This window comes from Sorex fumeus, unplaced genomic scaffold (genome assembly GCF_029834395.1).
Source record: "Sorex fumeus unplaced genomic scaffold, SorFum_2.1 ptg000128l, whole genome shotgun sequence".
Lineage (NCBI taxonomy): Eukaryota > Metazoa > Chordata > Mammalia > Eulipotyphla > Soricidae > Sorex > Sorex fumeus.
Window position 1 is genome coordinate 4,947,061 of NW_026606185.1, and position 25,336 is coordinate 4,972,396.

The following is a 25,336-nucleotide window of genomic DNA, read 5'->3' on the forward strand; positions in this document are numbered from 1 at the left end:
GGTCTTCCTCTATGTGGACTTCCCACCCTTCTCTTTCTGGGTGCTACCTTGTATGTGCACAGTGCTCCATTGTGACCTATGCATGTGCTCATGTGATTCTCTCAGACCCTGGATTGAGATGGAGTCTTCCAATGAGGCTCTCTATTTCTTTGAAAAATCCAACGTCTAGTGTATAACTCAGTTTTATCCACACATTAAAAACAATAACAAATGAGAATGAACAAATGACATAAAAATGACACACAACTAAGTAATTGCTCTGCCCAATCATTTTAGAAAGCTTTGCACAACTCTGTCTTTAAGAACATATGATGTACGTTTGTTCTTACTGGGTTTATTTGTTTGACAGTGAATGGGGTTTATCCTTCTGGATGTACACATTCCTTGTGAGTGTCCTGTCTTGTTTGGCAAGCATGGGCTTTGTTTTATTTATTGCTCTGACTGAAATTTCTACTCACTTTCCACAAGTGCTTTGCAGCAGGTACTTCCAGCCTTGCAGGAGAAGCCCTGGCTCTGGCTTCTCCTCACCTGACAACTTTCTCTGGGGACATGAAGTCTATCCTGCAAAGTGTAGGAGACCCTATCCCCTCAAGAGAAGCCCTCACCCTCTAATGACTACCTCGAGGAGCCGACTCTTGGAATGCAGTGCTCTGACACCTGCGAGGGCCCAGTAGGACCCGGTCCCCAGTGCTCACAGAGGGACAATACTTGGTAACATTAATGTCATTGAGAGTTACCAGCTAAGATTTTCTTCTCTGCCAGCATTTTCTATTTAACCTCACCAGGAAATAATTGTAACCCAGTCCTTCCCTTAAGATCTGCTTCTTGTGGGAACAAAACAGAGATCCCAAGAAAACCTTTTACTCAGAGCTGCTCAGAGCATGGACACAGGAAGGCACTGGGCAAGGAGCCTGTTATCCTAACTCAACTACTGGACTACCATCCTCATAGCCTGCTTGTAAAAACATTCCAGTTGGTGCAAGAGACAAGCCAGCAGCTCCCGAGTATGTTAAATCATGGCACTGCCCCTACCCAGACAAAGACAAACCAGGAGCTGTATTTAGAGGAGAATATTAATGAATCTTGCCTGTTTGGCCTCTGCTTACAGAGCATTTCAGACTCCCTAGATCACAACCATCCATGGCCAAAAGACATTTCTCAGACAAGAGGTAAACTTGCACTTTGACTAGAATAAGAAACCACCAGTAGTTCAAGTTTTGCTCTTGACAGCAGCTCTGTGTGAACAAATGCCTATCTTCTGGAAAGCTGCAGGGCCAACACTGAATCTGCTGCCTCAGGCTAGCCCCTTCCCCAGTTGCTGTCTGAAGAAAGAGCATAAAGCGGCTGGCACTGAACTCCTGAAGAGTTTCCTTCCAGAACCTGATGTCTGTCCAGAAGAGTAATCCTTTTAACAGAATTAGAATCTCAGACCAATCAAATAAATGGATATAGTCTTCATGAAACTTGGTAGGAAATAAAATGGGAACTGAAGCTTGCGCCACAGTAAATTGTAGAAAAAGTATCAAATCAAATATATGTATTAATTTTTTTAAAGCTTGTAAATGAAGGAATGGAGGAGCTAATTCACCACTCAGCAGAAAACATTTTTTTTCTTCTTTTTGTCTCCTGGGTTATTAGGTTCAATATTCCCTAAATGATTTCATATTTTTTTTAAAAAAAGGAAGTTTCTGTAGAAGGCACTGAACTCTAAAGCATAAAATATGAGCTATTTTCACTGTCACTGTCCTCCCGTTGTTCATTGATTTGCTTGAGCGAGCCCAGTAACATTGTGAGACGTGTTACTGTGTTTGGAATATTGAGTACATCATGGGTAGTTTGCTAGGCTTTGCTGTGCTGGTGAGATACTCTTGGTATCTTGTTGGGCTCTCCCAGAGGAGCGGAAGAATCGAACTCTGGTTGACCGTGTCGGCCATGTGCAAGGCAAGAGCCCTACCCGCTGTGCGAGCTATTTTATTTATATAAAATGTATGCTCAAATGTAACCACAAACTACATCCTTTTAGGTTCTAAGCTCCCATTTTTGCACACTTGACACTGGTTTAACAGATAAAATTCTATTTGCAAGTAATATCCTTTAGATATTTATGATATTCTGGTTCTAAACCACATAATCAGAAGAAGTGTAAGACCACGATGAGTGACTAATACATAGATGTGTGTGCCTTTTTATATGGACATATCTCCAATTATAATAAGGAGATCTGGAATTTTTTATTCTGGAAAATGCAATATGTGTCATATTTTATTTCTTTCTGAGTTAACTTTTATTTCCCTCATAGTCAAACAGAGCTCGTATTTTATGCTTTTGAGGAGTTCAGCGCCTTCTACAGAAACTTACTTTTTTAAAAAATATTAAATCATTTAGGGAATATTGAACCTGATACCCCAGAAGACAAAAAGAAGAAAAGAAAATATTTTCTGCTGAGTGGTGAATTAGCTCCTCCATTCCTTCATTTATAAGCTTTTAAAAATTTAAACTAAGAGTCATTTATTTTGTACAGATTTATCTTCTGGAAACACAACATACAAAAGAGGAAGAGGCAGAACTGTGTGTTTAGACATGTTCTAAAGGTTGCATACATAAAGATCCACAGTATGCACTATGGTTTGTCATGTACCCCAGTACTCTGTGAAAATGACAAATGATTCTGCCACCTGCACTGGTATGGTTTCAGTGTTTCTCAAAACAACTGGTTAGGTCAGACCCACCATCAATGACCAAGAGGGCACTTTACCCATTTTCAGAAACACAACAGATTTATGAATTGCAACAGGCGTACAATAAAATATGTTGCAGATAATACGACATATAAGACTATTCCAGTTTTCCATTGCATAAATACTTTGATTAGTGGTGAGTACTAATAAAGAAACAAAAATAGCTGTGAGTTACCAAGTTCTAGGAATTTTGAGAATAAAAAACATTTGACATTTTATCATCATGCACCAGATTTTACTTTCCTGTAACAATCAGAGTGCTAGTTTGCAGGCTGTGGTCGTTGAACACTTTAAGAAGCAATCTGCTTTTCTGATTTAGGCCCTCTGTGTGCAGATGGGAAGAAACCAATTTATAAAGTCCATTCACCATGAATTGAATACTTAAACAGAGGCTTGGGGTTAGAGGTGGGGACACAGGACAAAGTCAAGTTTTCTAGCTGCTGTGTACTGTGTTCTGAACTACTGAGTTCACACTATGAACTCTGGAATTCCTTGACACTTGCCAAGAGCAAATTATTTTTCTTGGAATTACTTGAGCTTGCAATTATTTCTAGGATAGTATCCACCCAGTATCGGCCACACGACACATTATAACACACTTAATACTCATCTTCCGCCTGGCAAGCTATTTGTTGTGAACTTGATACACGAAAACCAGTAATTACAATGGGTCTCATTCCCCTGACCCTGAAGGAGTCACCAATACAGCACTGTTGAGAAGGATGAGGAAGGAGAGGCTGATAAAATTTCAAGGCCGAACTAGGCTGCCAAAACAAAGTAAGACAAAAATGATTGTCTGAACTTTCAATGTATGTATGCTGGCATCAGATGCATCCGTCAAGGGCCTGATGGTACAAGCGTAAAAGATCAAGTATGACATCATTGGTCTGACCGAGATAAGAAGGCATCAATCACATCACACTGTTTTTGACACTGTTCCTTGGAGCATGTGATAAAAGAGGCATTGGAGGCATCAGTGTCCTTGTCAATATGAAATTGGCAATGAGAATTGATTCATTCAAATACCTAACAACCCAAATTGGATGATTATACTTGAATAGATGTGGCTCACTGCCGCCAGTTTCTATCTTCATTGTCTACGCACTAACATCCAATTATGATGAAGGAGAAATTGAGAAGTTCTATATGGAGCTGGAGAAGTTCTATAAAGAAGACCACACCTTCTACAAGACCATTGTTTGTGACTTTAATGCCAAGATAGGACTGAGAAGATCAGCCAAAGGACTCCACATCGGGGCCCATGGCCTAGAATGGAACAAACAGGGTGAGAGACTGTCTGAGTTTATCATGTCGACCAAGACCATCCATGGTAACTCACAGTTCCAGAAGGCCGAATCTAAACGTTGGACATGGGAGTTTCCTGATGGACAGTTCCAAATTGAAATTGACTACATCATATTAAATCGAGGGTTTTGCCTGACCTATGTTGCAGTTGTCCTAAAATTCCAAATGGGATCGGACCTCCATCTCATTCATGCAAAATTCTACTTCACACAGTGGGGAGAAAGGGCTGCAAAGTTTGAGAAGAGAACTCCCAGAATGACCAACTGGGAGCTCTTTGGCACTATTGCTGAAACATGGGAAGATGCCGTCATTGACAACATTGATGAGGAATCCAATTGACTGGTTCAGCACCTTCATGATTGTGAGAGGAATGCCAAGAGAGAGATAGCCACAAAAAAAAAAATCAAAAACAAAAAAAACCCTGTCTTCTAAAACTCTTGAGCTTATTCACCAATGTGGTTTGGCACATGCCTCAGGCAACCACAAATGAACGTCCAAGCTCGCAAAGCAGTGCAGAGATGCGATAAAGGAAGACCTTAAGGAGAGAAGAGCAGCAGTGCTGGTAGATGCAGCAGAAGCCGGGAAAAGCATTTGTAACTCCCGCCTTTCCTTCGCCAACTACAAGACCAAGATGACTGCCCTCTGACATCCTGATGGATCTATCACATCTTCCAGAAGGGCAATGGAGAAGATTATTCATGACTTCTACTCATATATCTTTGATAGCCACGTCCACCTGCCCACATACCAAATTCTGCAGGATGGATATGTCATTCCCAACATTCTCCCTTCCGAAATTCCACACGCCATTTCTTCAGTAATGAAACAAACAACACCTGGCCCAGACAAGGTCAGATCTGAACACCTGAAAAACCTGCCATCAGTACTCATCAATACGCTGGCTCGGCTCTTCACATGCTACTTGTCAGAATGCAAGGTTCCGTCCCAATGGAAAACCAGCAGGACTATACTACTGTATAAGGGAGACATCCACGACATTGGCAACTATCGCCTGATCTGCCTATTGTCTGTCATCTACAAGCTGTTCATTCGAGTCATCCTGAAAAGGATTAGCAGAACACTAGATGAAGGACAGCCATGCGAGCAAGCCAGTTTCTGAAAAGGATTCAGCACGATTGACCATATTCACAGGATAACCAAGCTCATTGAGGTTTCTCGGGAGTTCAAGATGCCACTCTAATGTTCATTGATTTAAAGAAGGCCTTTGATTCTATTGAGATGGAAGCAGTCATTGAATCTCTAGCCAATCAGGGCATTCAAACTCAATACATCAGGATCCTCCATGAGCTGTATTACGGATTCACTACCATGATCTCACCATTCTACAAAGAAGTGATCATCGATGTCAAGAGAGGAGTGTGGTAGGGTGATACCATTTCACTGAAACTTTTCAGTACAACCCTCAAGAACATGTGACAATTGGAATGGGAAGGAATGGGAGTGAAGATAGACGTTCATCAACTACACCATCTCCGTTTTGCTGATGACATCGTTCTAATAACACCAAACATTAGCCAGGCGGCACAAATGCTGACCGATCTCGACCGTGAGTGTCAAAAGGTCAGACTCCAGCTGAATCTCACGAAGACAATGTTTATGAGAAACAGTCTCGTTCCTGACATTCCATTTGCTCTCAACAGAACAACCATCTCCAAATGCAACACCTATGTGTACCTAGGTTGAGAAGTCAACAAGACGAATGACCTGCTACCTGAGTTGCGCAGGAGGAAGAGAGCAGCTTGGAACACCTTCAAAAGCGTCGAAGAAATAGCTAAGAGCAAAAAGAACCTCAGGCTCTGGGCACATGTCTTCGATTCCACTGTTCTTCCTGCGTTAGCATACGGCTCAGAGACCTGGGCCCTATGCAAACAGGATGAGAACGCTATTTGGGTCTCCCAAAGAGGAATCAAAAGAGCTATTCTTGGAGTATCACGTTTCACTCAAATGAGAGAAAGAATCCGGAGTTCCGACCTTCGTTGATGGTCAAGAATCAGGGATGCTGTCTCTGATTTTGCCAAGGTGTCGAAAATCAGATGGGCTGGACGCATAATGAGATTTGGAGATGACCACTGGACTAGATCCATTACTGACTGGATTCCACAGGACTTCAAAAGACCACATGGCCACCCACCGACGAGATGGTCAGACTTCCTCGTCAAGACGCTGAATGATCGGTTTGAGGCTCTTCATGTTTTTAGAATGAACAGACACCATTGGGCTACACTAGCATGCAACAGGGACAAATGGATACATTACTAGCACCCGCTTGAGCAAATCAATGATTAATGGAAAGTCAAGTGATCCACCCAAATAATAAGAAAAAACAATTGTCTCAGTCTTTTCTGTTTGGATCCTGACCACATTTCCTCATCCCCAGCCATCCTCCAGGTTCATCATCAATTTACCTGATCCTCTTTCTTTCACCCCTGTCCAGGCTCCTCTCCTGCATGGGCTCCCCAAGGGATTCCACATTCCCCACCACTTTGAGGGCAACAGCAAATCTCTTTTAAGTACACTTGCCCCTGTTCTCTGTCCCCTGATGTAAGTACATGCTTCACTAGCAAGCTCTTCAAAAAAGACCCAAAGAGGCTTTGCTTTTATGTTTCAAAAGAAATTATGCCTTATCTTACACTGTACTTCTGCAGGATTTAGTCTCTAGTTACATGAAGATTGCCACCTTGTAAGAGGAACATTATACACCTGAGTTTGTTACTAATATAGGACAATATGTCTTGGAGATTCTTACATATAGTTCTTCAGGATTTGTGTTATTGAATCCTGTATCTCTATCCATCTTTGTATCTATAAGAAATGTATGAATACTTCAGAGTGGGACCTCAGAAGACATCTATGACTGTTATGTGATAACATTGGGGTAAAGAATAGGAGCAATGGGCCTCAAGATATAAGGAAAAGCCTCATGCAGAAATGAATCAACTGATTGATGAAGATCTTCCATGGCCAGACTTCCCACAGGAAATCTCTTACAGGATCCACTGGGGCCCAACCCAATGGCAGATGTGAGAATAAATGGACCTATGCTGAAAAAAAAAGATGCGCATATGTTGCCTGAGCCCATCTGATCCTTGTGCCCACGTGACTGAACACATGTTTTGTCTGCATCTCCTCAGGAGCATGCTAAGTGGGGAAGAATGGTAGAAACCTCACTGTCAGAGGCAAAAAAGTGAATTGGTGTTAATGGGGGTCAAATGGGATAAGAAAAACTTTGCCCAGTAGAATTTTTCGAGAGAACAGAAATGCTCAACATCCATCCTATTCATGTGGTAAGTAGAGACTAGCCATCTCTACTCCTGAGGTTTTCTTGGCATGTACTAAGGGAATGATTGTGAGTCGTATTTAATTTTAAGTAACAAGTGGAAATATCTTCCTATGTCCATCGCTGCCATCTCCACATAGAACATGTCCACACACACACATGACTAGTCCACTCAGTCTGGTTCTGACTCTGAGTCAGAGTAGGCCAAGGGAGTCATGGCTGGTCTGACCTTTTTGGGCCCTGTAGGGTGCTGGGATGGTTTTGACCCTGTCCAAGCAACTGCTCACTATGAAAGAAGACCACATTACCTGAGTTCTTTATGCCATGTCAGAAAGACTGTATCTCACAGGGTTCCTGCATGAGGAATGATAGACACTCACTCCTGTTAACATATTTGCACCTTCATCATTCTCATTGCCACCTTAGTCTTGCTTATTGTAGAAAATACTAAGATCCAGACATGCAAAAAGGAAACATGTAACCAATATGGCCACTGTCAAGAAACATCTAAAATCTGATATTCTTGAAGAAATTACACACACATTCACACACACTCATATATGTGTGTGTGTGTATGTGTATGCTAGAGAAAGAGAATATGAAACATATCTATGACACACACGGTCCCTCCCGTTGTTCATCGATTTGCTTGAGTGGGCCCAGTAACGTCTCCATCATGAGACTTGTTGTTACTGTGTTTGGCATATCAAATACGTCACGGATAGCTTGCCAGGCTCTGTCGTGTGGGCAAGATACTCTCGGTAGCTTGCCGGGCTCTCCGAGAGGGGCAGAGGAATCGAACTTGGGTCGGCCATGTTGGCTGCTTGTAAGGCGAACGCCCTACCGCTGTGCTATTGCTCCAGCCCTAAAACATACCTATGTTTTATAATATGAAACATATATATATGGGCTGGAGCCATAGCACAGTGGTAGGGCGTTTGCCTTACAAGCGGCCAACATGGCCGACCCGAGTTCGATTCCTCCGCCCCTCTCGGAGAGCCCGGCAAGCTACCGAGAGTATTCCATATGCCAAACACAGTAACAACAAAGTCTCCAATGGAGACGTTACTGGGCCCGCTCGAGCAAATCGACGATCAACGGGAGGGCCTTTACCTTACCTTTACATATATATATACTTTATTTTTATATTGAATCCCAGATCACAGTGAGATACAGTTTCAACGTTGTTCACGATTGGGTTTCAGTCTTATAATGTTCCAACACCCATCCATCCCTTAAGCAGTGTAAATTTCTCACCATCAATATCCCCAGTTTCCCTACCACCCATTCCCCCACCTGTCTCTATAATAGGCACTTTTCTTCTCTCCCTCTATCACTACACTTTACACTTTAGTTTTTTTTTTTTAGTTATGATAAAGATCTTTCTAAGGCAGTAAATAAATACAATCATCCACGTGACTATATAAAACTCTAAGATTCTTTTTTTTTTTGCTCTTTGGGTCACACCTGGGAATGCTCAGGGATTACTATTACTCCTGGCTCTGCACTCAGTAACTACTCCTGGCAGTGCTAAGGGGACCATATGGGATGCTGGGAATCAAACCCAGGTCAGCTGTGTGCAAGACAAATGCCCTACCTGCTGTACTATCGCTCCAGCCCCATCTGTTAGAAAATTTTTTTAAAATTTTTTTAAAGCAAACACAGACAAAACTGGGCATGTTCATAGTGGTATGCTGAATGAAATGAGTCAAGAGGAGAGGGACAGATCCAGAATGACTACATTTATTTGTGTTATATAAAAATATATAGTAGAAGACTGATATCCGTGGTCAGGGAAAACAGGGGCTAGGAGGACTGATCAATGGCTGGAATCCAACACAAGTGTGTGTGGAAAGGAGGGTAGGTAAGATAGAGAAGGGGCCAGCATGACAATAATAGTTGGATAATCACACAGGACAAGAATGGAGTGTTAAATGTAGGTGAAGGGATAAACAGGACAACCTCTCAGGATCTGTATTGCAAAACACAATGCCCAAAAGGAGACAGAGAGAGGAGAGAGGAGAGAGAGAGAGAAAGAGAGAGAGGAGAGAGGGAGAGAGAGAGAGAGAGAGAGAGAGAGAGAGAGAGAGAGAGAGAGAGAGAGAGAGAGAGAAGTGCCTGCTATAGGAGCAGGCGGCAGACTGGGGGCTGAAGTGGGGTGGGGTGAGGAGGGGAAAAGGAAAGTGCGGACACTGGTATGCTGGCAAGTGTACTCTGGTGGAGGAATGAGTGTTGGAACACTGACTGAATGACTGAAACTTAATCATGAACAGCTTTACCTCACAGTGATTCAATAAAAAGTTTTTTAAATCCTAAGCAAACAGTGCTGCAAGCAGTACCCATTGTGAACATCTCCACTGCCCACCCATCTACTCCTGAGCAGGAACCCCTGTAGTAGTCCCTACATCCCAGGGGCCCGAAGCAGGCCACTGCAGTGTTTTCTTGCTCTCAGGTTGACACCTCCTCACTCCTCTAGCAGTAGTAGCCTGCAGAGATGAGTGGGGGCATAATGAAGCAGGATGAGACCACAGGAGGCCACAGCTGCATGTGGCTGTGACCAAGATCAAGAAACAAGGCAGAGCCCAGAGTCACCCCTGAGGTCTCTTCTTGGTCACAGAGCTGAGTGAACATGAAACACAGTATGTGAAAAATAATGGAACATTGGGATCATTTTCTCAGACTACCCCCAAGGAAGAAAATCCCAAGGAGAGGTCCTCTGGGGAGCTTCCACCTCTGAGCAGAGGTGGGGACAGAGAGCAGAACGCTTGGGGGCAAACTCCAGAGCCTGCAGCATCCTCCAAGGACAGGCAGCTTCTAGCTTTTGACCTTCCAAGTATTTGCTTCCCCAAAAGTTTGGCTTAAGAGGAAGGATCTCCACAAGAATGGTAAACTCTTCTGGAATTCACCCTGTGCCTTGCAAATGTCCCCGTGAAGTGACCCATAAAGATAAATTTTAAAAACAGCTGCTCTGCATCTTGGTACAGGGCTGTGTGTGTTTTCCCTTTCCATCTGGCTGTCCAGGTAGCTCCCCGCCTCCCCCCAGCCACCCCAGTTCAGCTCAGCTCCATCCTGCTCTGGCTGCCCTGGTGCTTGCGTGCTCTCGCCACAGTGCATGCACTCTTGGAGGGAGGAGAGAACATAAAAGGAGTTGAACTATTTTTGCCTGCCCTGTAATTTGCCTGAATTTTTGAAATCTATTTTAGTCAAAATCAACTAATTATTTTAGAGCCATGTAGCCACAACTTGACAATTTAGAGAATGTGATTTTCTTAAGATTCTAAATAAAAATCTGTGAAGATTTGGGGGAGTGCCCTGAAATATAATTTTTTCTTGGCTCCATAAAGCTTGTAGTATAGATCAAAGCAGATTCCAAGGCTGGTTGCCTGTGCTGCAAGTGTGGGCCACTCCTTCACAAGCAATCGCTGCTCAATCAGGAAATTCTCAACCATCGTTGTCACCACTCACCAATCCTAGAACAAAGTCACCAGAGTCCCCAAGCAGAAAGAGGGAAGGTCCCTTCATCTCTGGACAGGAAGCAATTGAAGCAAAGGGGGCTTGCTCTGGAAGGAGTAACTCCTGACTGTGTGGTTGTGAGACTTGGTCACTCAGCCCAATCTTGTTCTCTGTGAAATGGAAATAACAGTAAAAATAGTAACAGCACCTAGTTTTAGAATCATGATGATCCAGCCAACTCGGGTATATAATACATCATGAGAAAGCAAAATTCCACAAAAGAAAAGGAAGAAAGAGAAACAAACACATGTGCTAGATAGAGTTGTAGCTTATGAGGCTGTTCCACCACCCTCCTGCCCCCCCCCCCCCCACACACACACATACCATGACTATTGGACTGTCAGCCTGAAGTCCCTGAACACAGATCTGAGCAACGAGCTAGAAGCAGGAATTGCTTCTTCTGAGATCCACACCTCTCTCATGGGACACTGGACACGGTTTACTCTGGGACTGTCACTGAGACCATTGCCCCACCTCATGTTTTTATTTTAATTATTTGTATTGGGCACTGTGCCACAGAATAGGAAAAATAGAAATTTTGGGGGGAGGAGATGTTCTTCAGTCCAGATTCAGAGATCTCACCCCAGGTACTGTATGCTTAGACAACATGGCAGGAAAGATGTGAAAGCTGACCATCTCTGAGATAAAATATTTCCAAGATCCTGTCCTTCAAGTAGTATGTGTATATGTATGTGAGTGTGTGAGTGTATGTGTATGTGAGTTTGAGTATATGTGTGAGTGCATGTAAGTGTGTGTATGTGAATGTGTGTGTGTGTGTGTGTGTGTGTGTGAGAGAGAGAGAGAGAGAGAGAGAGAGAGAGAGAGAGTATGGTTGAACAGGTGCCCCCTGCTTTTGTCCTTTGGAGAAACTCCCTTTCTGTGACATGTGAGCCAAATTAGTTCTTTGCCTGTTTCCTCTGTTTCAGCAAGAAAAAAAGCAGTTTCTCAGGAAGTTTCCATCACTCTACTCCAGCACTGCAGCTGCAGCTGTGACTGGCAGTCTCATGGGCATTTTTCTTAACCAAAATAGAAGTGGACACTATGGTCACCTCTGGACTCATATGTCTCTGTGTCCAGATCACTGGAAGAAGCCCACTGGGTGCTGCTGAGCATGATCCTGCTTCAGCGGCATCCAAGGGCAACAGGCATGATACTGATACTAATGTCCACTGAGCATTTACTTCCTCTGGTCCTCTGGGCACTGCTGCACGACCTGAGTTTCTGCAGATGACATCAGACCCCACATAGTCAATAGCCTCGAACAGCAGGCAAAGGATGCCCAAGCAAATGGCTCTGGTGAGAAGAAATGCCCCATTTCTTTTCAGGAAACAAATGCTGGAGTAAAATATGACTTCATCTCTCCATAAAATAAGCACCCTGCTTTTGGGGTGAGTCATCCTGAGTGCCCGTTTCAATGGAGAGTGAGAAACAGCAGTCTGAGGTCCAACTAGCAGGCATGGCCATCTGTGCACAGGCACCATAAGCAGAGAGAGTCAGGTGGCCACTGGCAGCCTCTCAAGCACAACATGGCCTCTGCATAGCATTTGACCAGCACGTCCATCTCTTGCAGAGTGAGAGTTGGCATCAGAAGTGTCAGCTTTTTATCAATCCTAGAATCATGTCCCAGGTCCTGCACCAAACTGCAAGGAGGTTTTGTGAAGGCCTGTGCTAGCCAATGTCCCCCAATGTAAGAAATGTCATTTGGAGAATAAATATCCTTTCCCATTTTTTCCCAAAATACAAATGTCTTTGTATTTTGGTCAGTCTTTCTATTGAGGTGCAGAAGCTTCTTAATTTAAGATTGTCCCATTTGTCTATCTCTGTTTTCACTTGCTTGGCCAGTGGCATGACATCTTTGAAGATACCATTAGCTTGAATGTCATAGAGGGTTTTGCCAACTTTGTCTTCAATGTACCTTATGGACTCCGGTCTGATGTTGAGGTCTTTGATCCATTTTGATCTTACTTTTGTACATGGTGTTAGACAGAGTTCTAAGCCCAGTTTTTGCATGTAGTCATCCAGTTTTGCCAGCACCATTTGTTAAAAAGGCTTTCCTTAATTCACTTCACATTTCTTGCTCATTTATCAAAGATTAGATGATCATCTGTTTGAGGGGAGATGTCAGTATATTCAACCCTGTTCCATAGCTCTGCAGCTCTGCTTTTATTCCAGTATGATGCTGTTTTAATTATTATTACTTTGTAGTAGAGTTTGAGGTTCGGGAGGTTAATTCCTTCCATTTTCTTTTTCCCAAGAATTGCTTTAGCTATTTGTGGGGGTTTATTGTTCCATATAAATTTCAGGAGTGTTTGCTCCATTTCTTTGAAGAATGTCATGGATATTCTAATAGGGATGGCATTGAATTTGTACAGTGCTTTGAGAAGTATCGCCATTTTGACAATATTAATTCTCCCGATCCATGAACAGGGGATAATTCTCCATTTCCTCGTGTCCTCTTTTATTTCCAGAAGCAGCATTTTGTAGTTTTCTTTGTACAGGTCCTTTACTTCCTTAGTTAAACTAATTCCTAGGTAGTTGATTTTCTGGTGTACAGACCCAAAAGGAGAGATAGAAAACAAAAGGGAGTGCCCTGTCACAGAGGCAGGGTGAGATGGGGGATGGGGGGAGGAATACTGGGATTGGTGGAGGTGGAGAATGGGCACTAGTGGTGGGATGGGTACTCGATCATTGTATAACTGAAACCCAAGCACAACAACTTGTAAGTCTAAAAAAATTATACTTTTATGGTAAGGCAATTTGTTTTAAATTGAAGATTAAATAGTCCCTCAAGGAAGCATATTTATAAATGGGGTATTGAAAATGTATTTTTTACTTATGGAAAAGAAATTACATAAAAACAAAGTGTAAGAACAAAAAAATAAACAGAATAATTTTGAACTTAGAAAAAAAATGAAATGTCAAAGACATTTTCTTAGAAAATCAGTTCCTGGGATGTAGCCCCAAGGTTCAGGCTTCAGGCAGGCCACCAGCAGACCTTTCCCAGGTAAGCATCTAGGAGAATTGAGCTTGAGGGATGCTGTTGCCACTCCCTGAACTTGGTCCTGCCTTGTCCTCTAAACTATCCTGAACCTTATCCTCTATTGTGGATTCCAGAGCTGGTTCACATGTCTCAAAAAACTTCTGATTCTTTCTCTGTGGACTCAACCTATACTCCAGTGTTGAACACTTTATTCCCACTGCCTTTGAAAGACACACCTGAGTAGGATAAAATGGCCAAGAACCCTGGTGCTTTGCCCTCATCCAGATTTTCAGTTCCCTCACAGGCACTAGCAACAGCGGCAACCTCCCCAGACGAGTTTGTTTTGCTACCCATGTATCCCTTGTGTCTGGAGCCTTGAATGCTTCTGCTGACTCTCTCTTGTCCCCTCTTCCACAGAGCGACTACTCCAGTGACACGGAGAGTGAGGACAACTTCCTAATGATGCCCCCAAAGGATCACCTGGGCCTCAGTGTGTTCTCCATGCTCTGCTGCTTCTGGCCACTGGGTATCGCAGCCTTCTACCTGTCCCACGAGGTAAGATCTCTCTGGGGGACACCCAGGCAGGGAATGTGGCTCAGCAGGAAAGCACATTCCTTGCATTCAGGAGACCTGGGTTTGATCCCTGATTACCCTCCCCATCTCCCACCCCTCCCCCAAAAGAAACCTCTGGAAAGAAACCACCTGGGTAGAAGCCGGTGTCTCCACAGGAAAAGGTGGGTGCTTGGAAAGTTAGTGTCCCAGTGGGCACTTGGGGCCTGCCAGCAGCACTTCCCAACTCTGCCAGTGCCAGTGAGAATGTTGAGTTTTCTGTGAGAAAGAGGCCAGGGGTGCAGGAGTGTGTGTGGTGACGGGGGTGAAGGTTGAGTCTCAGACAAATAAACAAGATTCTAGCAGATTCTGTCTTTTATTCCAAATGAAAGGTCAGCTAGAGCAGCTTTGGGCAGCCTTCTTATAACTGCAGACTAGTACCTGTCATGAACCCCAACATATAGACCTACAGTTAGAACCAAGGCCATCAACCCAGGGTACTCAACCTTTCTCTACCTATGCCTGGCACTGATCTGGTGGTTGAAGAGTCAAGCAGTGTGTCTTGCTGGGGCAGCAGGCCCATCTCTTTTCAGTGCATAGCATCTGTTAGTCATGCCTTCATGGTACCCATAATTTATTTTATTTGATTTTTTATTGTAAAATAGATTTATTTAGAGAAATGCAAGAAGAGTCAGAGAGAGTGAGAAAGTACACATAATAGACTGTGATACAGGCAGCAGACAATGTGCTCGTCGATTTACTGTGTCTGGCATATCGAATACTCTCGGTAGCTTGCCAGGGTCTCCGAGAGGGGTGGAGGAATCGAACTCGGGTCGGCCAAGTTGGCCGCTTGTAAGGCGAACGCCCTACCCGCTGTGCTATCGCTCCAGCCCCAGACAATGTGCTAGAACCCAGATTTTCAAAAGTGTTTTTCTGGCAAAATAGTATTTCTTGAAAACAGTCCACATTTCCTCCTTTTCCTTTCTTTGTAATCAAAGGATGACCTTTACACTTGCCTATTAAAGTCTGTGGTCTTAGTGTCACCAGGTCCAACCATTCCCCAACTATACCTGAATGTGGTGCCCATTACGTAGGGGTCTTGGTCTTTAGTGCTGCTCTGCCTCTTGCTGTTGTGGAAGGGCATGTTTTTCTTTTCCTGGTAGAGATCAACAGCAGCCCCTCGTCCACATCTGTACTTATGTTCTTCGGTGGGAGATTGTCCCTGTATGCTCTTTATTCCCACCCAAACCCATTCCTGGTACCAGGAATGGGCGAACAAGGGGACAATCAGAGGGCAGGTGCTTCTTAGGAGGGGGCCCAGAGGTTCCTCTCCAGGAGAGCTGAGGGCTGAGCTTTGTGTGCCACTGACTGAGCAATTGCTTCTTGTCTAGCTTTGGCCTAGAGGCTTCTTCTCTTCTGTAAATTTGTGCTCAGACAAACATCAGGGAAATTAAGGCTCATTGGTCAGAGAGGAAACTTTCCAGCCAAGTACCTGGGTCCCAAGGAGAAAGACTGGGCATAAGATATATAGCAAGATCTGTAGAAAAGATGGACACAGACCCATTTGGCATGCAGAATGGGTCTGAGGAGGCCCCCGGCAGCTGAGAAAAGGCCTTCCCTTCTTGAACTGCACCCAAGCCCTGGCTTGCATAGTACAATAGGCAGTATAGTTCCACTGTTAGGAAATGATGATCAGGAGGACAAAGGGTGGAAATGCATCGCCTCACAGCTCCTGAACAATGCCTGCTTTCCTGCTGGCCTGGCTGTGTCAGAGCAATCCTCTGCTCCTGGTCTTAGTTCTGCCCATCTCCAGGGCAAGGAGAAAGGACCATCCCAGCCTCCTAAGACCAAACCTTACTTCCAACAGCAGAAGGACTACTGTGGGCATCAGGGATAAATTTTGATTGACAGCTATGGTATTGTTTTTTTTTACTTTGGATCTCATGGGAATAGATGTTGCCTCTTTAAATAGACAAAAGTAGACAATGATGTGATCTTGCTAGTAGGGTGCGAGGGTCATGCTGGTCAAAGACCCCTGAGTAAATGGGAGGGGGGCACACAGGATGCGATAAGATTCCCTTTGTCTCAACTGCTCCACACAACCTGGGGTGAAACTTCTGTCTCTGGAACAGGGCAAGCTGTGCACAACATCTGTCAGGCTGACAGTAATTATAATAAAAATCAAGGTCATGTTTTCAGAGACTGGCATTTTGATTCGTTTTGTCAGAAACTAATTTTATTCTTCACAGAGAAACAGCCTTTTAGACTTAGGGCTGACGACTCCTGCCTTTGTTGATAAAGAGGATTGTGATGATTTGCTCAACAATGAATATGAAGTGTGGTTTCTCAGAGGCTTTTGATTCCTTTTCTTATAGGCGCTGAGCAAACACTTTGGAAAAGGGTCAGGATTGCTTTGTCTTTTGAAAAACTCCACTCTCCCTACCTTTTCCCTGTGTTATGAGCAAGGGTTTTCTTCAGTTGAATCACAGCAAAGAATAGTTGCCCATGTTGATTGAGATATTCCTGGGGGTAAGTTCCCTTTGTATGGTAAATCCCCTTGAAACAGGGGTGGTTCTTGGCTTTGTTGCAGAGCTGGGAGTGACCAGCTTCTGGCAAGCAGGCAGTCCTGGAGCCTGAGTCCAGTGGGTGTTAGGTCTGTGTCACTAGAGCTAACTAGACACCAGACACAGACTCTGCACAACACTGCAGGAGAGCAGGAAGCTGCTGAGAAGTTTGTGTACTACATAGTAGAACAGACACTTTGGAGCCACTACATTGAATTAAGTCAGTGCTTTCCTGGCTAAGGCCAGTTGGAAGTTCCATACCCACTCCAGGGGCCCCTTAGTCTCTCCTGATTCCTGCCAACACTTTCAGGCCCAGGATGTTGGAGTCTGGAATGATGGTGTCAGATGAGAGTAAATAACATGGTCTTAATACAAACTCCAAGTTCCAAATGCTCTTAACAATGAAATCTGGCATCTAAGTGTGCCTTTCAGGGTTTCTTTTATCACAGACCAGATCTCAGCATCATCACTGACAATTAGATTGTGTCTGTCCATTGTCAAAATTACTCCTCAGTGAGGCCAAGGAAATAAGACAAGCCATTCTGGGAAAACAAATCTCTCGCTCATTAGATTATATTGGGCATAGTGAGGAGGGAGTTCACAGGATCTCTACATTTAAACTGTTTTGTTTGTTTGTTTGTTTTTTTAATTTTATTGAATCACTGTGAGATAGTTACAAGCTTTCATGTTTGGATTACAATCACACAATGATCAAACACCCGTCCCTCCACCAGTGCACATTCCCCACCACCAACATCCCCAGTATAAAACCCCTTTCCCACCCTCCCCCTGCCTCCATGGCAGACAATATTCCCCATACTCTTTCTCTACTTTTGGGCATTATGGTTTTCAATACAGACACTGAGAGGTTATCATGTTTGATCCTTTATCTACTTTCAGTACACATCTCCCATCCCGACTGGTTCCTTAAGCCATTATTTTCTTGGTGATCCCTTCTCTATTCCAGCTGCCTTCTCCCCTTTGCTCATGAGACAGGATTTCAGCTATGGAGCAATCTTCCTGTCCTGTGTTTCTACTATCCTTAGGAGTCAGCCTCATGTTATGTTGTTAAAAGGTTTCTTCATCTATTTTTATTCAGTCTTTTTCTTGCAAGGCAGGCCAGCAAGCAGCTTCTCCTGGCCTTAGTTTCACAGTCACTAACATACTGTTAACTCTGGCATGGAGCTCAATGGGTTAGGAAAGTGTGGTTAACGTGAAAGATATTCACCAGGTCTCTAGAAGCAGCAGATGTTGACCACACTCTATTGACTGTCTAATTGTCATCACACATGTGGGGCCCTAGCTGAGGAGATATCTGAGGGAGTCACAGAATCCTTTTTATAGTTTTTGGAATTTATAGTCCAATGAAGGAGGACTAGGGGCTGGAGAGACAGTAGAAAGGAGAAGGTGGTTGCCTTGCATGCTGACAACCTGGGTTCCATCCTCTGTGCTCCACATGGTTCCCCAAGCCCCACCAGCAGTGATCCCTGAGCACAGAGGCAGGAGTAAGTCCTGAGAACCTCTGGTGTGACCCAAATAGCACTGTCCTTCCATTGTTTATCGATTTGCTCGAGCGGGCCCAGTAATGTCTCCATTTTGAGACTTGTTGTTACTGTGTTTGGCATATCGAATACGGGTAGCTTACCAGGCTTTGCTGTGTGGGTGAGATACTCTCGGTAGCTTGCTGGGCTCTCCAAGAGGGGTGGAGGAATCGAACCTGGCTGACCAGGCCGGCCATGGCAAGGCAAACGCCCTACCGCTGTGATATGGCTCCAGCCCATTATCCAAATAAAAAGGTAAAGGTAAAGACCCTCCTGTTGATCATCGATTTGCTCGAGCAGGCCCAGTAACGTCTCCATTGGAGACTTTTTTTGTTGTTGTTACTGTGTTTGGCATATCGAATACATCATGGGGAGCTTGCCAGGCTCTGCCGTGCAGGTGAGATACTCTCAGTAGCTTGCTGGGCTCTCCGAGAGGGGCGGAGAAATCGAACTCGGGTCGGCCATGTTGACTGCATGCAAGGCAAACGCCCTACCGCTGTGCTATCGCTCCAGCCCATTACCCAAATAATAAAACAAAATTTTAAAAAGAAGGAAAAAGGATATTTTTGGGGGGTGAACATACCCGATGGTAGAAAAGAGTGTTGATGAAGAATAGTAAGAGTTTGAAAAGATAAGTAAAGTGCCTGCCAGCCCCTTTACCATGTTTACCAACCACTGGACACTTGAGATGTTCGGGAGGTTAGTGATTAGCAGCATGCAGGTCAGGTTAGGGCAAATGACACGCAGTCACACACAGACCTATCCAATCAGAGTCTTAGTGGGCGGGGTACAGAATTGCCCAACCAGAGCCTTGGTGGGCGGGACCTAATAATTGCCCTCCCTCTGAATTTGCAGCAACAGTCAGGCTGTTAACTAAAACCCCATGAGGTATACATAATGTCAGGGAAAATAGATGATGGGACACTTTGTGGACCATGGTTTAGCAAAGTAGGAAGTATCCTAAGACCATAGCTATCTATTACTTCATTGGAATTCACCAAATGGCCTGTCTCAGAGATGTTTCAGGGGAAGGATATTTGGACCTGAGCAGCAATGAAAATTTGCTGTGAGGTCAGTGCAGGAGAATGAGTACAGCCCGTGCCCACAACTTCAACCTACTCCAGTGCTGTTAGTTGTGTGGTCCAGTTCCCAAGGAAACAGATTTTGCAGACCACTATATAGAGAGGCAACTGCTGCATGCAATTTTAGTGGCTACCTGTAGACACTGAGTCTTCTGAATGAAACTGAGGGTAGTAAAGAACCTATAATATGTGGGGTAACAGCTGTGAGTGGACAAGTCCACTCTAACTTATTGAATCTTGGCTATGAGTCTAATAGATAAAAAATTATCATCTTCATCTTATGGATAAGATTTTTGTTTCAAGGGATTAGGTAATGGAAACCAGGAAGAGACCATATATGGATAGATATACGATATCATTGTTTCTAACCCTTAAAATCAAATCCTCTGTAATATGTTTTGACTTTAATCTTGTCACAAACAAAATACTTTGTCCCCCAAACTCTCTGCTTGATGTGCAGCCCAGGAAAAGAAGCTCATTCTTAACAGGGTGCCTGCACTTTACAACCTTACTTGTTCCCATGGGGCAGGTGAGGGATTGAGATAGAAACAGGAATCCTAGAGGTTCTGATCTGGACAGACTGGCGGCTTGAGGGCTGAGGACTTCAGCTTCTGCAGAAGTCATTCACATCCCAGTATTTGTCATGCTCTGATTTTATTTCTTCTCATAAAATGCCTCTTTCCTTTATTAGCTACAATAAGATAGCAATAATTAAATGAGAATAGGGCATTAAGTATAAATTTTGAATTTTATGAATAGCATCAGCAAAGGGAGTTAAGAGGAGAAAAGGAAACTCGTTTTATTATGAAAACCTAGAACAAAAGTCCAGTGTATCCATAAGAGTGTCCTGAAAAATGAACCAAACAAGAATCTCCATCTTCCCAGAATGAGTATTCTTTTTTTTTTTTCTTTGTTTCTGCCACACCTGGCAGTTTTTAGGACACTCACTTAGCTGTATGCTTTGGTGTAAGTGGTGCTCAGGGATCACATGCGGTGACAGGGATCAAACTTACATCAGCTGCATTCAAGATGAGCTTCTTATCTGCAATTCTCTCTCTCCAGCCCACAGTAGAGATGTTCTAGTGACAAGAGGCAGATAACATATTGAAGTCAGCAATAGCACGGATGACGAGAGTAAAGGAAAACTAGGTTGGAATTATATCTGAGCCATATAGAACATACAATGTTATGTCATCACAAGAATGCTTGGAGGATGGCATTGCATCATAATCTCCACCCCTACACTGTGAACCTCTCTTGAGGAATAGCTTTCCAGAAGAGGATGTAGGGGTTGAAAGGATAGAGGGAGGAGTAGGGCATTTGCCTTGCACGTGACCAATACAAGTTTGGTAGCTGATACCCTCTGTGGAGAGACCACTGCCAAGTGCGGCCCCAAGCTCTGGACACAGCCCCAGTTGGCACCCAGTGACCACAGCTATAGCTTCCATAGAGTTCACCTCCTTGCACAGCTGTGTCACTTTCCCTGCCTTAGTTTGCTTTTATAAGACTTTGTTTCTTTCCCTATACTTAGGCATTTACAAGACTATGATGAATATAACTGACAATCTTATCATTTGTTAGTTCTCTAAGGAAAATTTTTTAACATTTCATTATTAAGTAGGATGTTTTCCATGACTCATTTGTAAGTCATGAATAGATGTTGAATTTATTAGATTATTTCTGTGCAAAAGAAAAAATGAGCGCTTTCTTTAATCTGAAATATGGAAAATTATATTCCATTGTATGTTTTGTTTGGAAGCTACAACATCCGGTAATGCTGAGTGCTGCTCCCAGTGTTTTGCTTTGGGGGTTGCTCCCAGCCATTGTCAAGTGGACCATGTAGGTCCAAAAACTGAACACAGTCCACATGACAAGCATGTGGTCAACCTGAAGAATTAAGTCCTTGGAGGGCCAGAGCAATAGTACAGCAGTTAGGGCATTTGCCTTGCACACAGCCAACCCAGGTTCAATCCCCAACTACCTATATGGTTTCTGAGTACTGCCAGGAATAATTCCTGAGTGTAAAGCGAGGAGAATCCCCTGAGAATCACCAGGTAGGACCCAAAAAGCCACACCCCTCCCACCAAAATAGAGTTTATTCCTGGGACCCTGATTCGAAAGTGTTAAACCTTGAATTCACATAAAAATCATAATTAGTTGTATATGTTAGACTTTGCCAAATTTGTACATTTCTGTTTTGCTTGGAAATTTCATGTCTAGGCTCATAGACACTATTAATTTTTCTGGCAATTTCCTTTTCAAGTTTGGTAGCAGAACACTAGTTATGAATACTTCCATTTTTTCTACTTTCTGAAAGTTTGTATAAACTGAAATTATGTACTTGCTAAATCTTTGGTAATTCTCACTGGTGAAGATATCGGCAGAGTCTGGCAAACTCCCCGTGGCGTACCCAATATGCCAAATACCAGTAACCATGATGGGTCTCATTCTCCTAAAGAGCCTTGCATATAATCTCAGGGCTAGGATGAAGGAGACATTACTGGGGCCTGCTCGAGGCAATCGACGAATAACAGGATGATTTGTGATTTGTGATTTTTGTGAAGATATCTGACCAAGAGATTTTTTCACTATAGAATTTTTAAATTGAAGTTTAAGTTTCTCTGATACTTTGAACACTGTATATTGAATTTTGACAAGTTGTATTTTTCTATAATTTTGTTATTTTCTCATAAATAGTGTTATTAATATTTTAAGTTATTAAAAGTTATAAACTATCTCTTTTATTCTTGAGGAATATAAATAGAAAGGTACATGGATGCGTCAATAGATGAATATATGGCAGACAGAAGCCTTAAAAAAGACAAGTGTTCTTGTTTTCTATAGTATTCATTTATATAAACACACAAACCACTTACTTTGTTTCTAATTCTTTACTGAATCTATAACCAACTTGAATAATTTACTTTTGTCAAAAGAACATTCTTTAGAATCTCTGCTGTGGAACTGCAGGTTCTAAATTGCCTCATGTTGTTTGAAAATGTGTTTTTATTACTTTAATTCCTGCAGTTGTTTTCATAAGGTATAAAAGTCTGATTGATAGTTCCAACTTTGTAGTGAAAATAATGGTAAAAACCATTCACTAGGTTATAATAAGCTCTTTTTAAATTGATCAGCTCAACAATGTCATTGTTTCCTCTTTCTCAGATCTGCAGAAGTTCATTATATAATTGTCAATTACCTGTCAATATTTTCAAACTTTGTGATTCCCTTGAACATAGAAAGCAGAGCTATTTTATAGTCTGTGACTGATCAGGACAGTATATGGGAACACTAATTGCTGTGTGTTGTGTCTCCCTGCTCTCACTTTGACACTTCCCTGAATATTTTTTATTGTCTGCTACTCATTGTCCTTGCCTTTTGTTACCGTGCAATACTCTGTTTAGGGTGCTCAGGAGGCACTAGACCCACATCTGCCAGTGGTGGAGATCAAATCGAGTTTCTCCCACACTTGCAAGTTCTCGCAATTATGAAACATCCCTGGCATCAGACATTGTTTGTTTGTTCTTTGTTTTTTGGGGGTTTGGGTCAGTTTTTGTATTTTGAGCCACTGTGATGTATGCCATTCATGATAGGCATTTGTAACAAAATGCTTTGGATTTTCAGAAGCTGTCACCTGTCTTTCTAAACAATTATCTCACCAAAACAGAGCAGTGTTTCTTGTGCTGTTAATGAAACCTTGAGGCAAGAATGTTAGTCTTCCTAAACGTTTGCTATTCTTTTTATCTCAAGGCCGTGCACTTAGGAGAGAGATACCTTACATGAAATCAAGCACTGTGTCTTCCATGCACTGAAAGCTGGCTAGTGTTTTCTTTTTTCTTTTTTTTTCATCTCCCTTATTTATCCTCAAGCTTGTTATAAATGTCTCTTGATTGACAGTATTGAATTAAATACCACTCAATGAATGCATCTGCAGACACTAGCGCATTCATAATTAGCAAGACATCCAACTTATTTTTTCACCAGAGAGATAAGTTTTCTAAGGGAATAGGGAGATGGAGACTGAGATAGTTCTTTAAGGTAACTACAAAAGACTCAGATCATTTCTGGAGTTGGGGGAGAAAGGTCTGGCAAAAGATATCCCAGCTCCAGGAGGTCTGGAGTGCTGGAGAGGAATGAGAATATACCAGAGTTAGAATGGGCAAGAAAGACAGGAATAAGCCCACTTCAGCTTCTCTGCGTGGGTTACTTATAAATTATAGATATGGGAAGGAAATAGTGGGGGCCCAAGCATCCACCAGGCACAGTAATAACACTGACTATGGATAAAAGAATTTAAAAGCATTCCTAGAAGAATGGGCCCAGTATTTTTCATGGATAGATTCTTAATTGAAACAAAATGCAGTGGCATATTAGTAGCTATCTAAGGGATATAGAGAGATCCCCACTCTCTATTCTCCCTCCTTTTTCTCTTCCCTCCTTTTATCCCTCCTCCTCTTTCCCTCTCTACTCCCTATCTACATCTCCATATGTCTATTTAATATGCTGATTGTAGCTTCTGAGAGCTGTTTTGCAACTGCTAGTTTTAAACAATTCCATATGAATATTAATGATCTGGTGCAGACAAGACAAATCCAATTTTTGATCTATTTTCCCACCTCTGGAATCTATCCCATAGTTAAGTTACTTATTTTAACTTGTTTTTGTTAGGTAGAAGAACAAATATATCATGTCTTCTTTGTTCCCCAGAGTATCCTGGGCAGATTAATTTTTTCACTTTTAGCTGATGAATTGTCTCAGTAATCAGTGTCTTGATTTTGGAATCATTTGTCTCTATCATTGAAACCCACGTAACAATACTTCAAGAGCAGAGCCCAACAATGACTGCACATTCAGAATTGAAGGTTAAAATAGGCCACTTATTAAATTTTGCAATCTCCCATCTGTCCCTGACTTACCTAAGATGGCAGTTTCAAATGGGCAATCATTCTGTGTTTAGATGATGTGTCTAGAGTCCCCAAACGTGGGATTGTTCATGTTTCTTTTTCCTCCCTCTTAAGATCAAGGCCCTCTGCAAACTGAAAATTAAACAGGAATTTTGGTCCCAGGAGCTCTTTGTTTCCCTCACTGACCTTCTCCTCTGGCCACCACTGAGTCGTGCTTACTAATGCTGAGTTCAACCTTCATTGAACCTTTCTAAGAAACACATTCAAGCAGGACACTGGCAAGTGACAAAGGGTCGCCTCAAACATCTCTGGGAGCCGCAACAGGATGTCTTCCTGCACAGTCACATGGCATCACTCTCATCTCTGGGCTCTTTGCTTTGGGGATGTGGCTGTCTTAGGGTAGTCTTCTTTTGCCCATTCCCTCCCGCACTAGGTATCGGGCAGGGATCCAGATCTGGCTTGCTATTTAGAGCACCAATTTAGTTGGAGGATCCTAATTTTGTATGTCACAACCTACGGATATATTGATGCAAACCAGACGTACATATTTAAGAGTGGTCATGATGAGTCATGGGTTGCTGAACACATTATTAGTTTTCATGGAAATCTAGGGCCATTTTTGATATTTCTCTGGCATTTCCATTTGAGATCGGCACAAGGTAACAATATCCTTCTTCCTGACATAAATCCTCTGCTAGATCCATCATCTATCAGGTAGCTGTAGATGTAGATATTTTAAAGGTGTCTATAATGTTGCCAGGTTCACTTCCACCATAAAAAAAAAATACAGTGAGAAATGGGGAACATGGTGCCTGACTTCACCACTGAAGCATTTCTTGGTGACACTTCCTTTTAGCTTCCT

At 42.9% G+C, this 25,336-nt stretch overlaps 1 protein-coding gene across 2 annotated transcripts in view; it reads left to right on the top strand.

Annotated features, from left to right (window-relative positions):
* The window catches only part of SYNDIG1 (synapse differentiation inducing 1), a 204,967-nt gene that overhangs the window by 122,997 nt on the left and 56,634 nt on the right, over positions 1-25,336 (top strand). For both annotated transcript variants that reach the window (XM_056138169.1, XM_056138170.1), the window contains one exon: positions 14,252-14,389. In XM_056138169.1, coding sequence (XP_055994144.1) covers positions 14,252-14,389 — 138 coding nt within the window. The remainder of the gene's footprint in view (positions 1-14,251; positions 14,390-25,336) is intronic.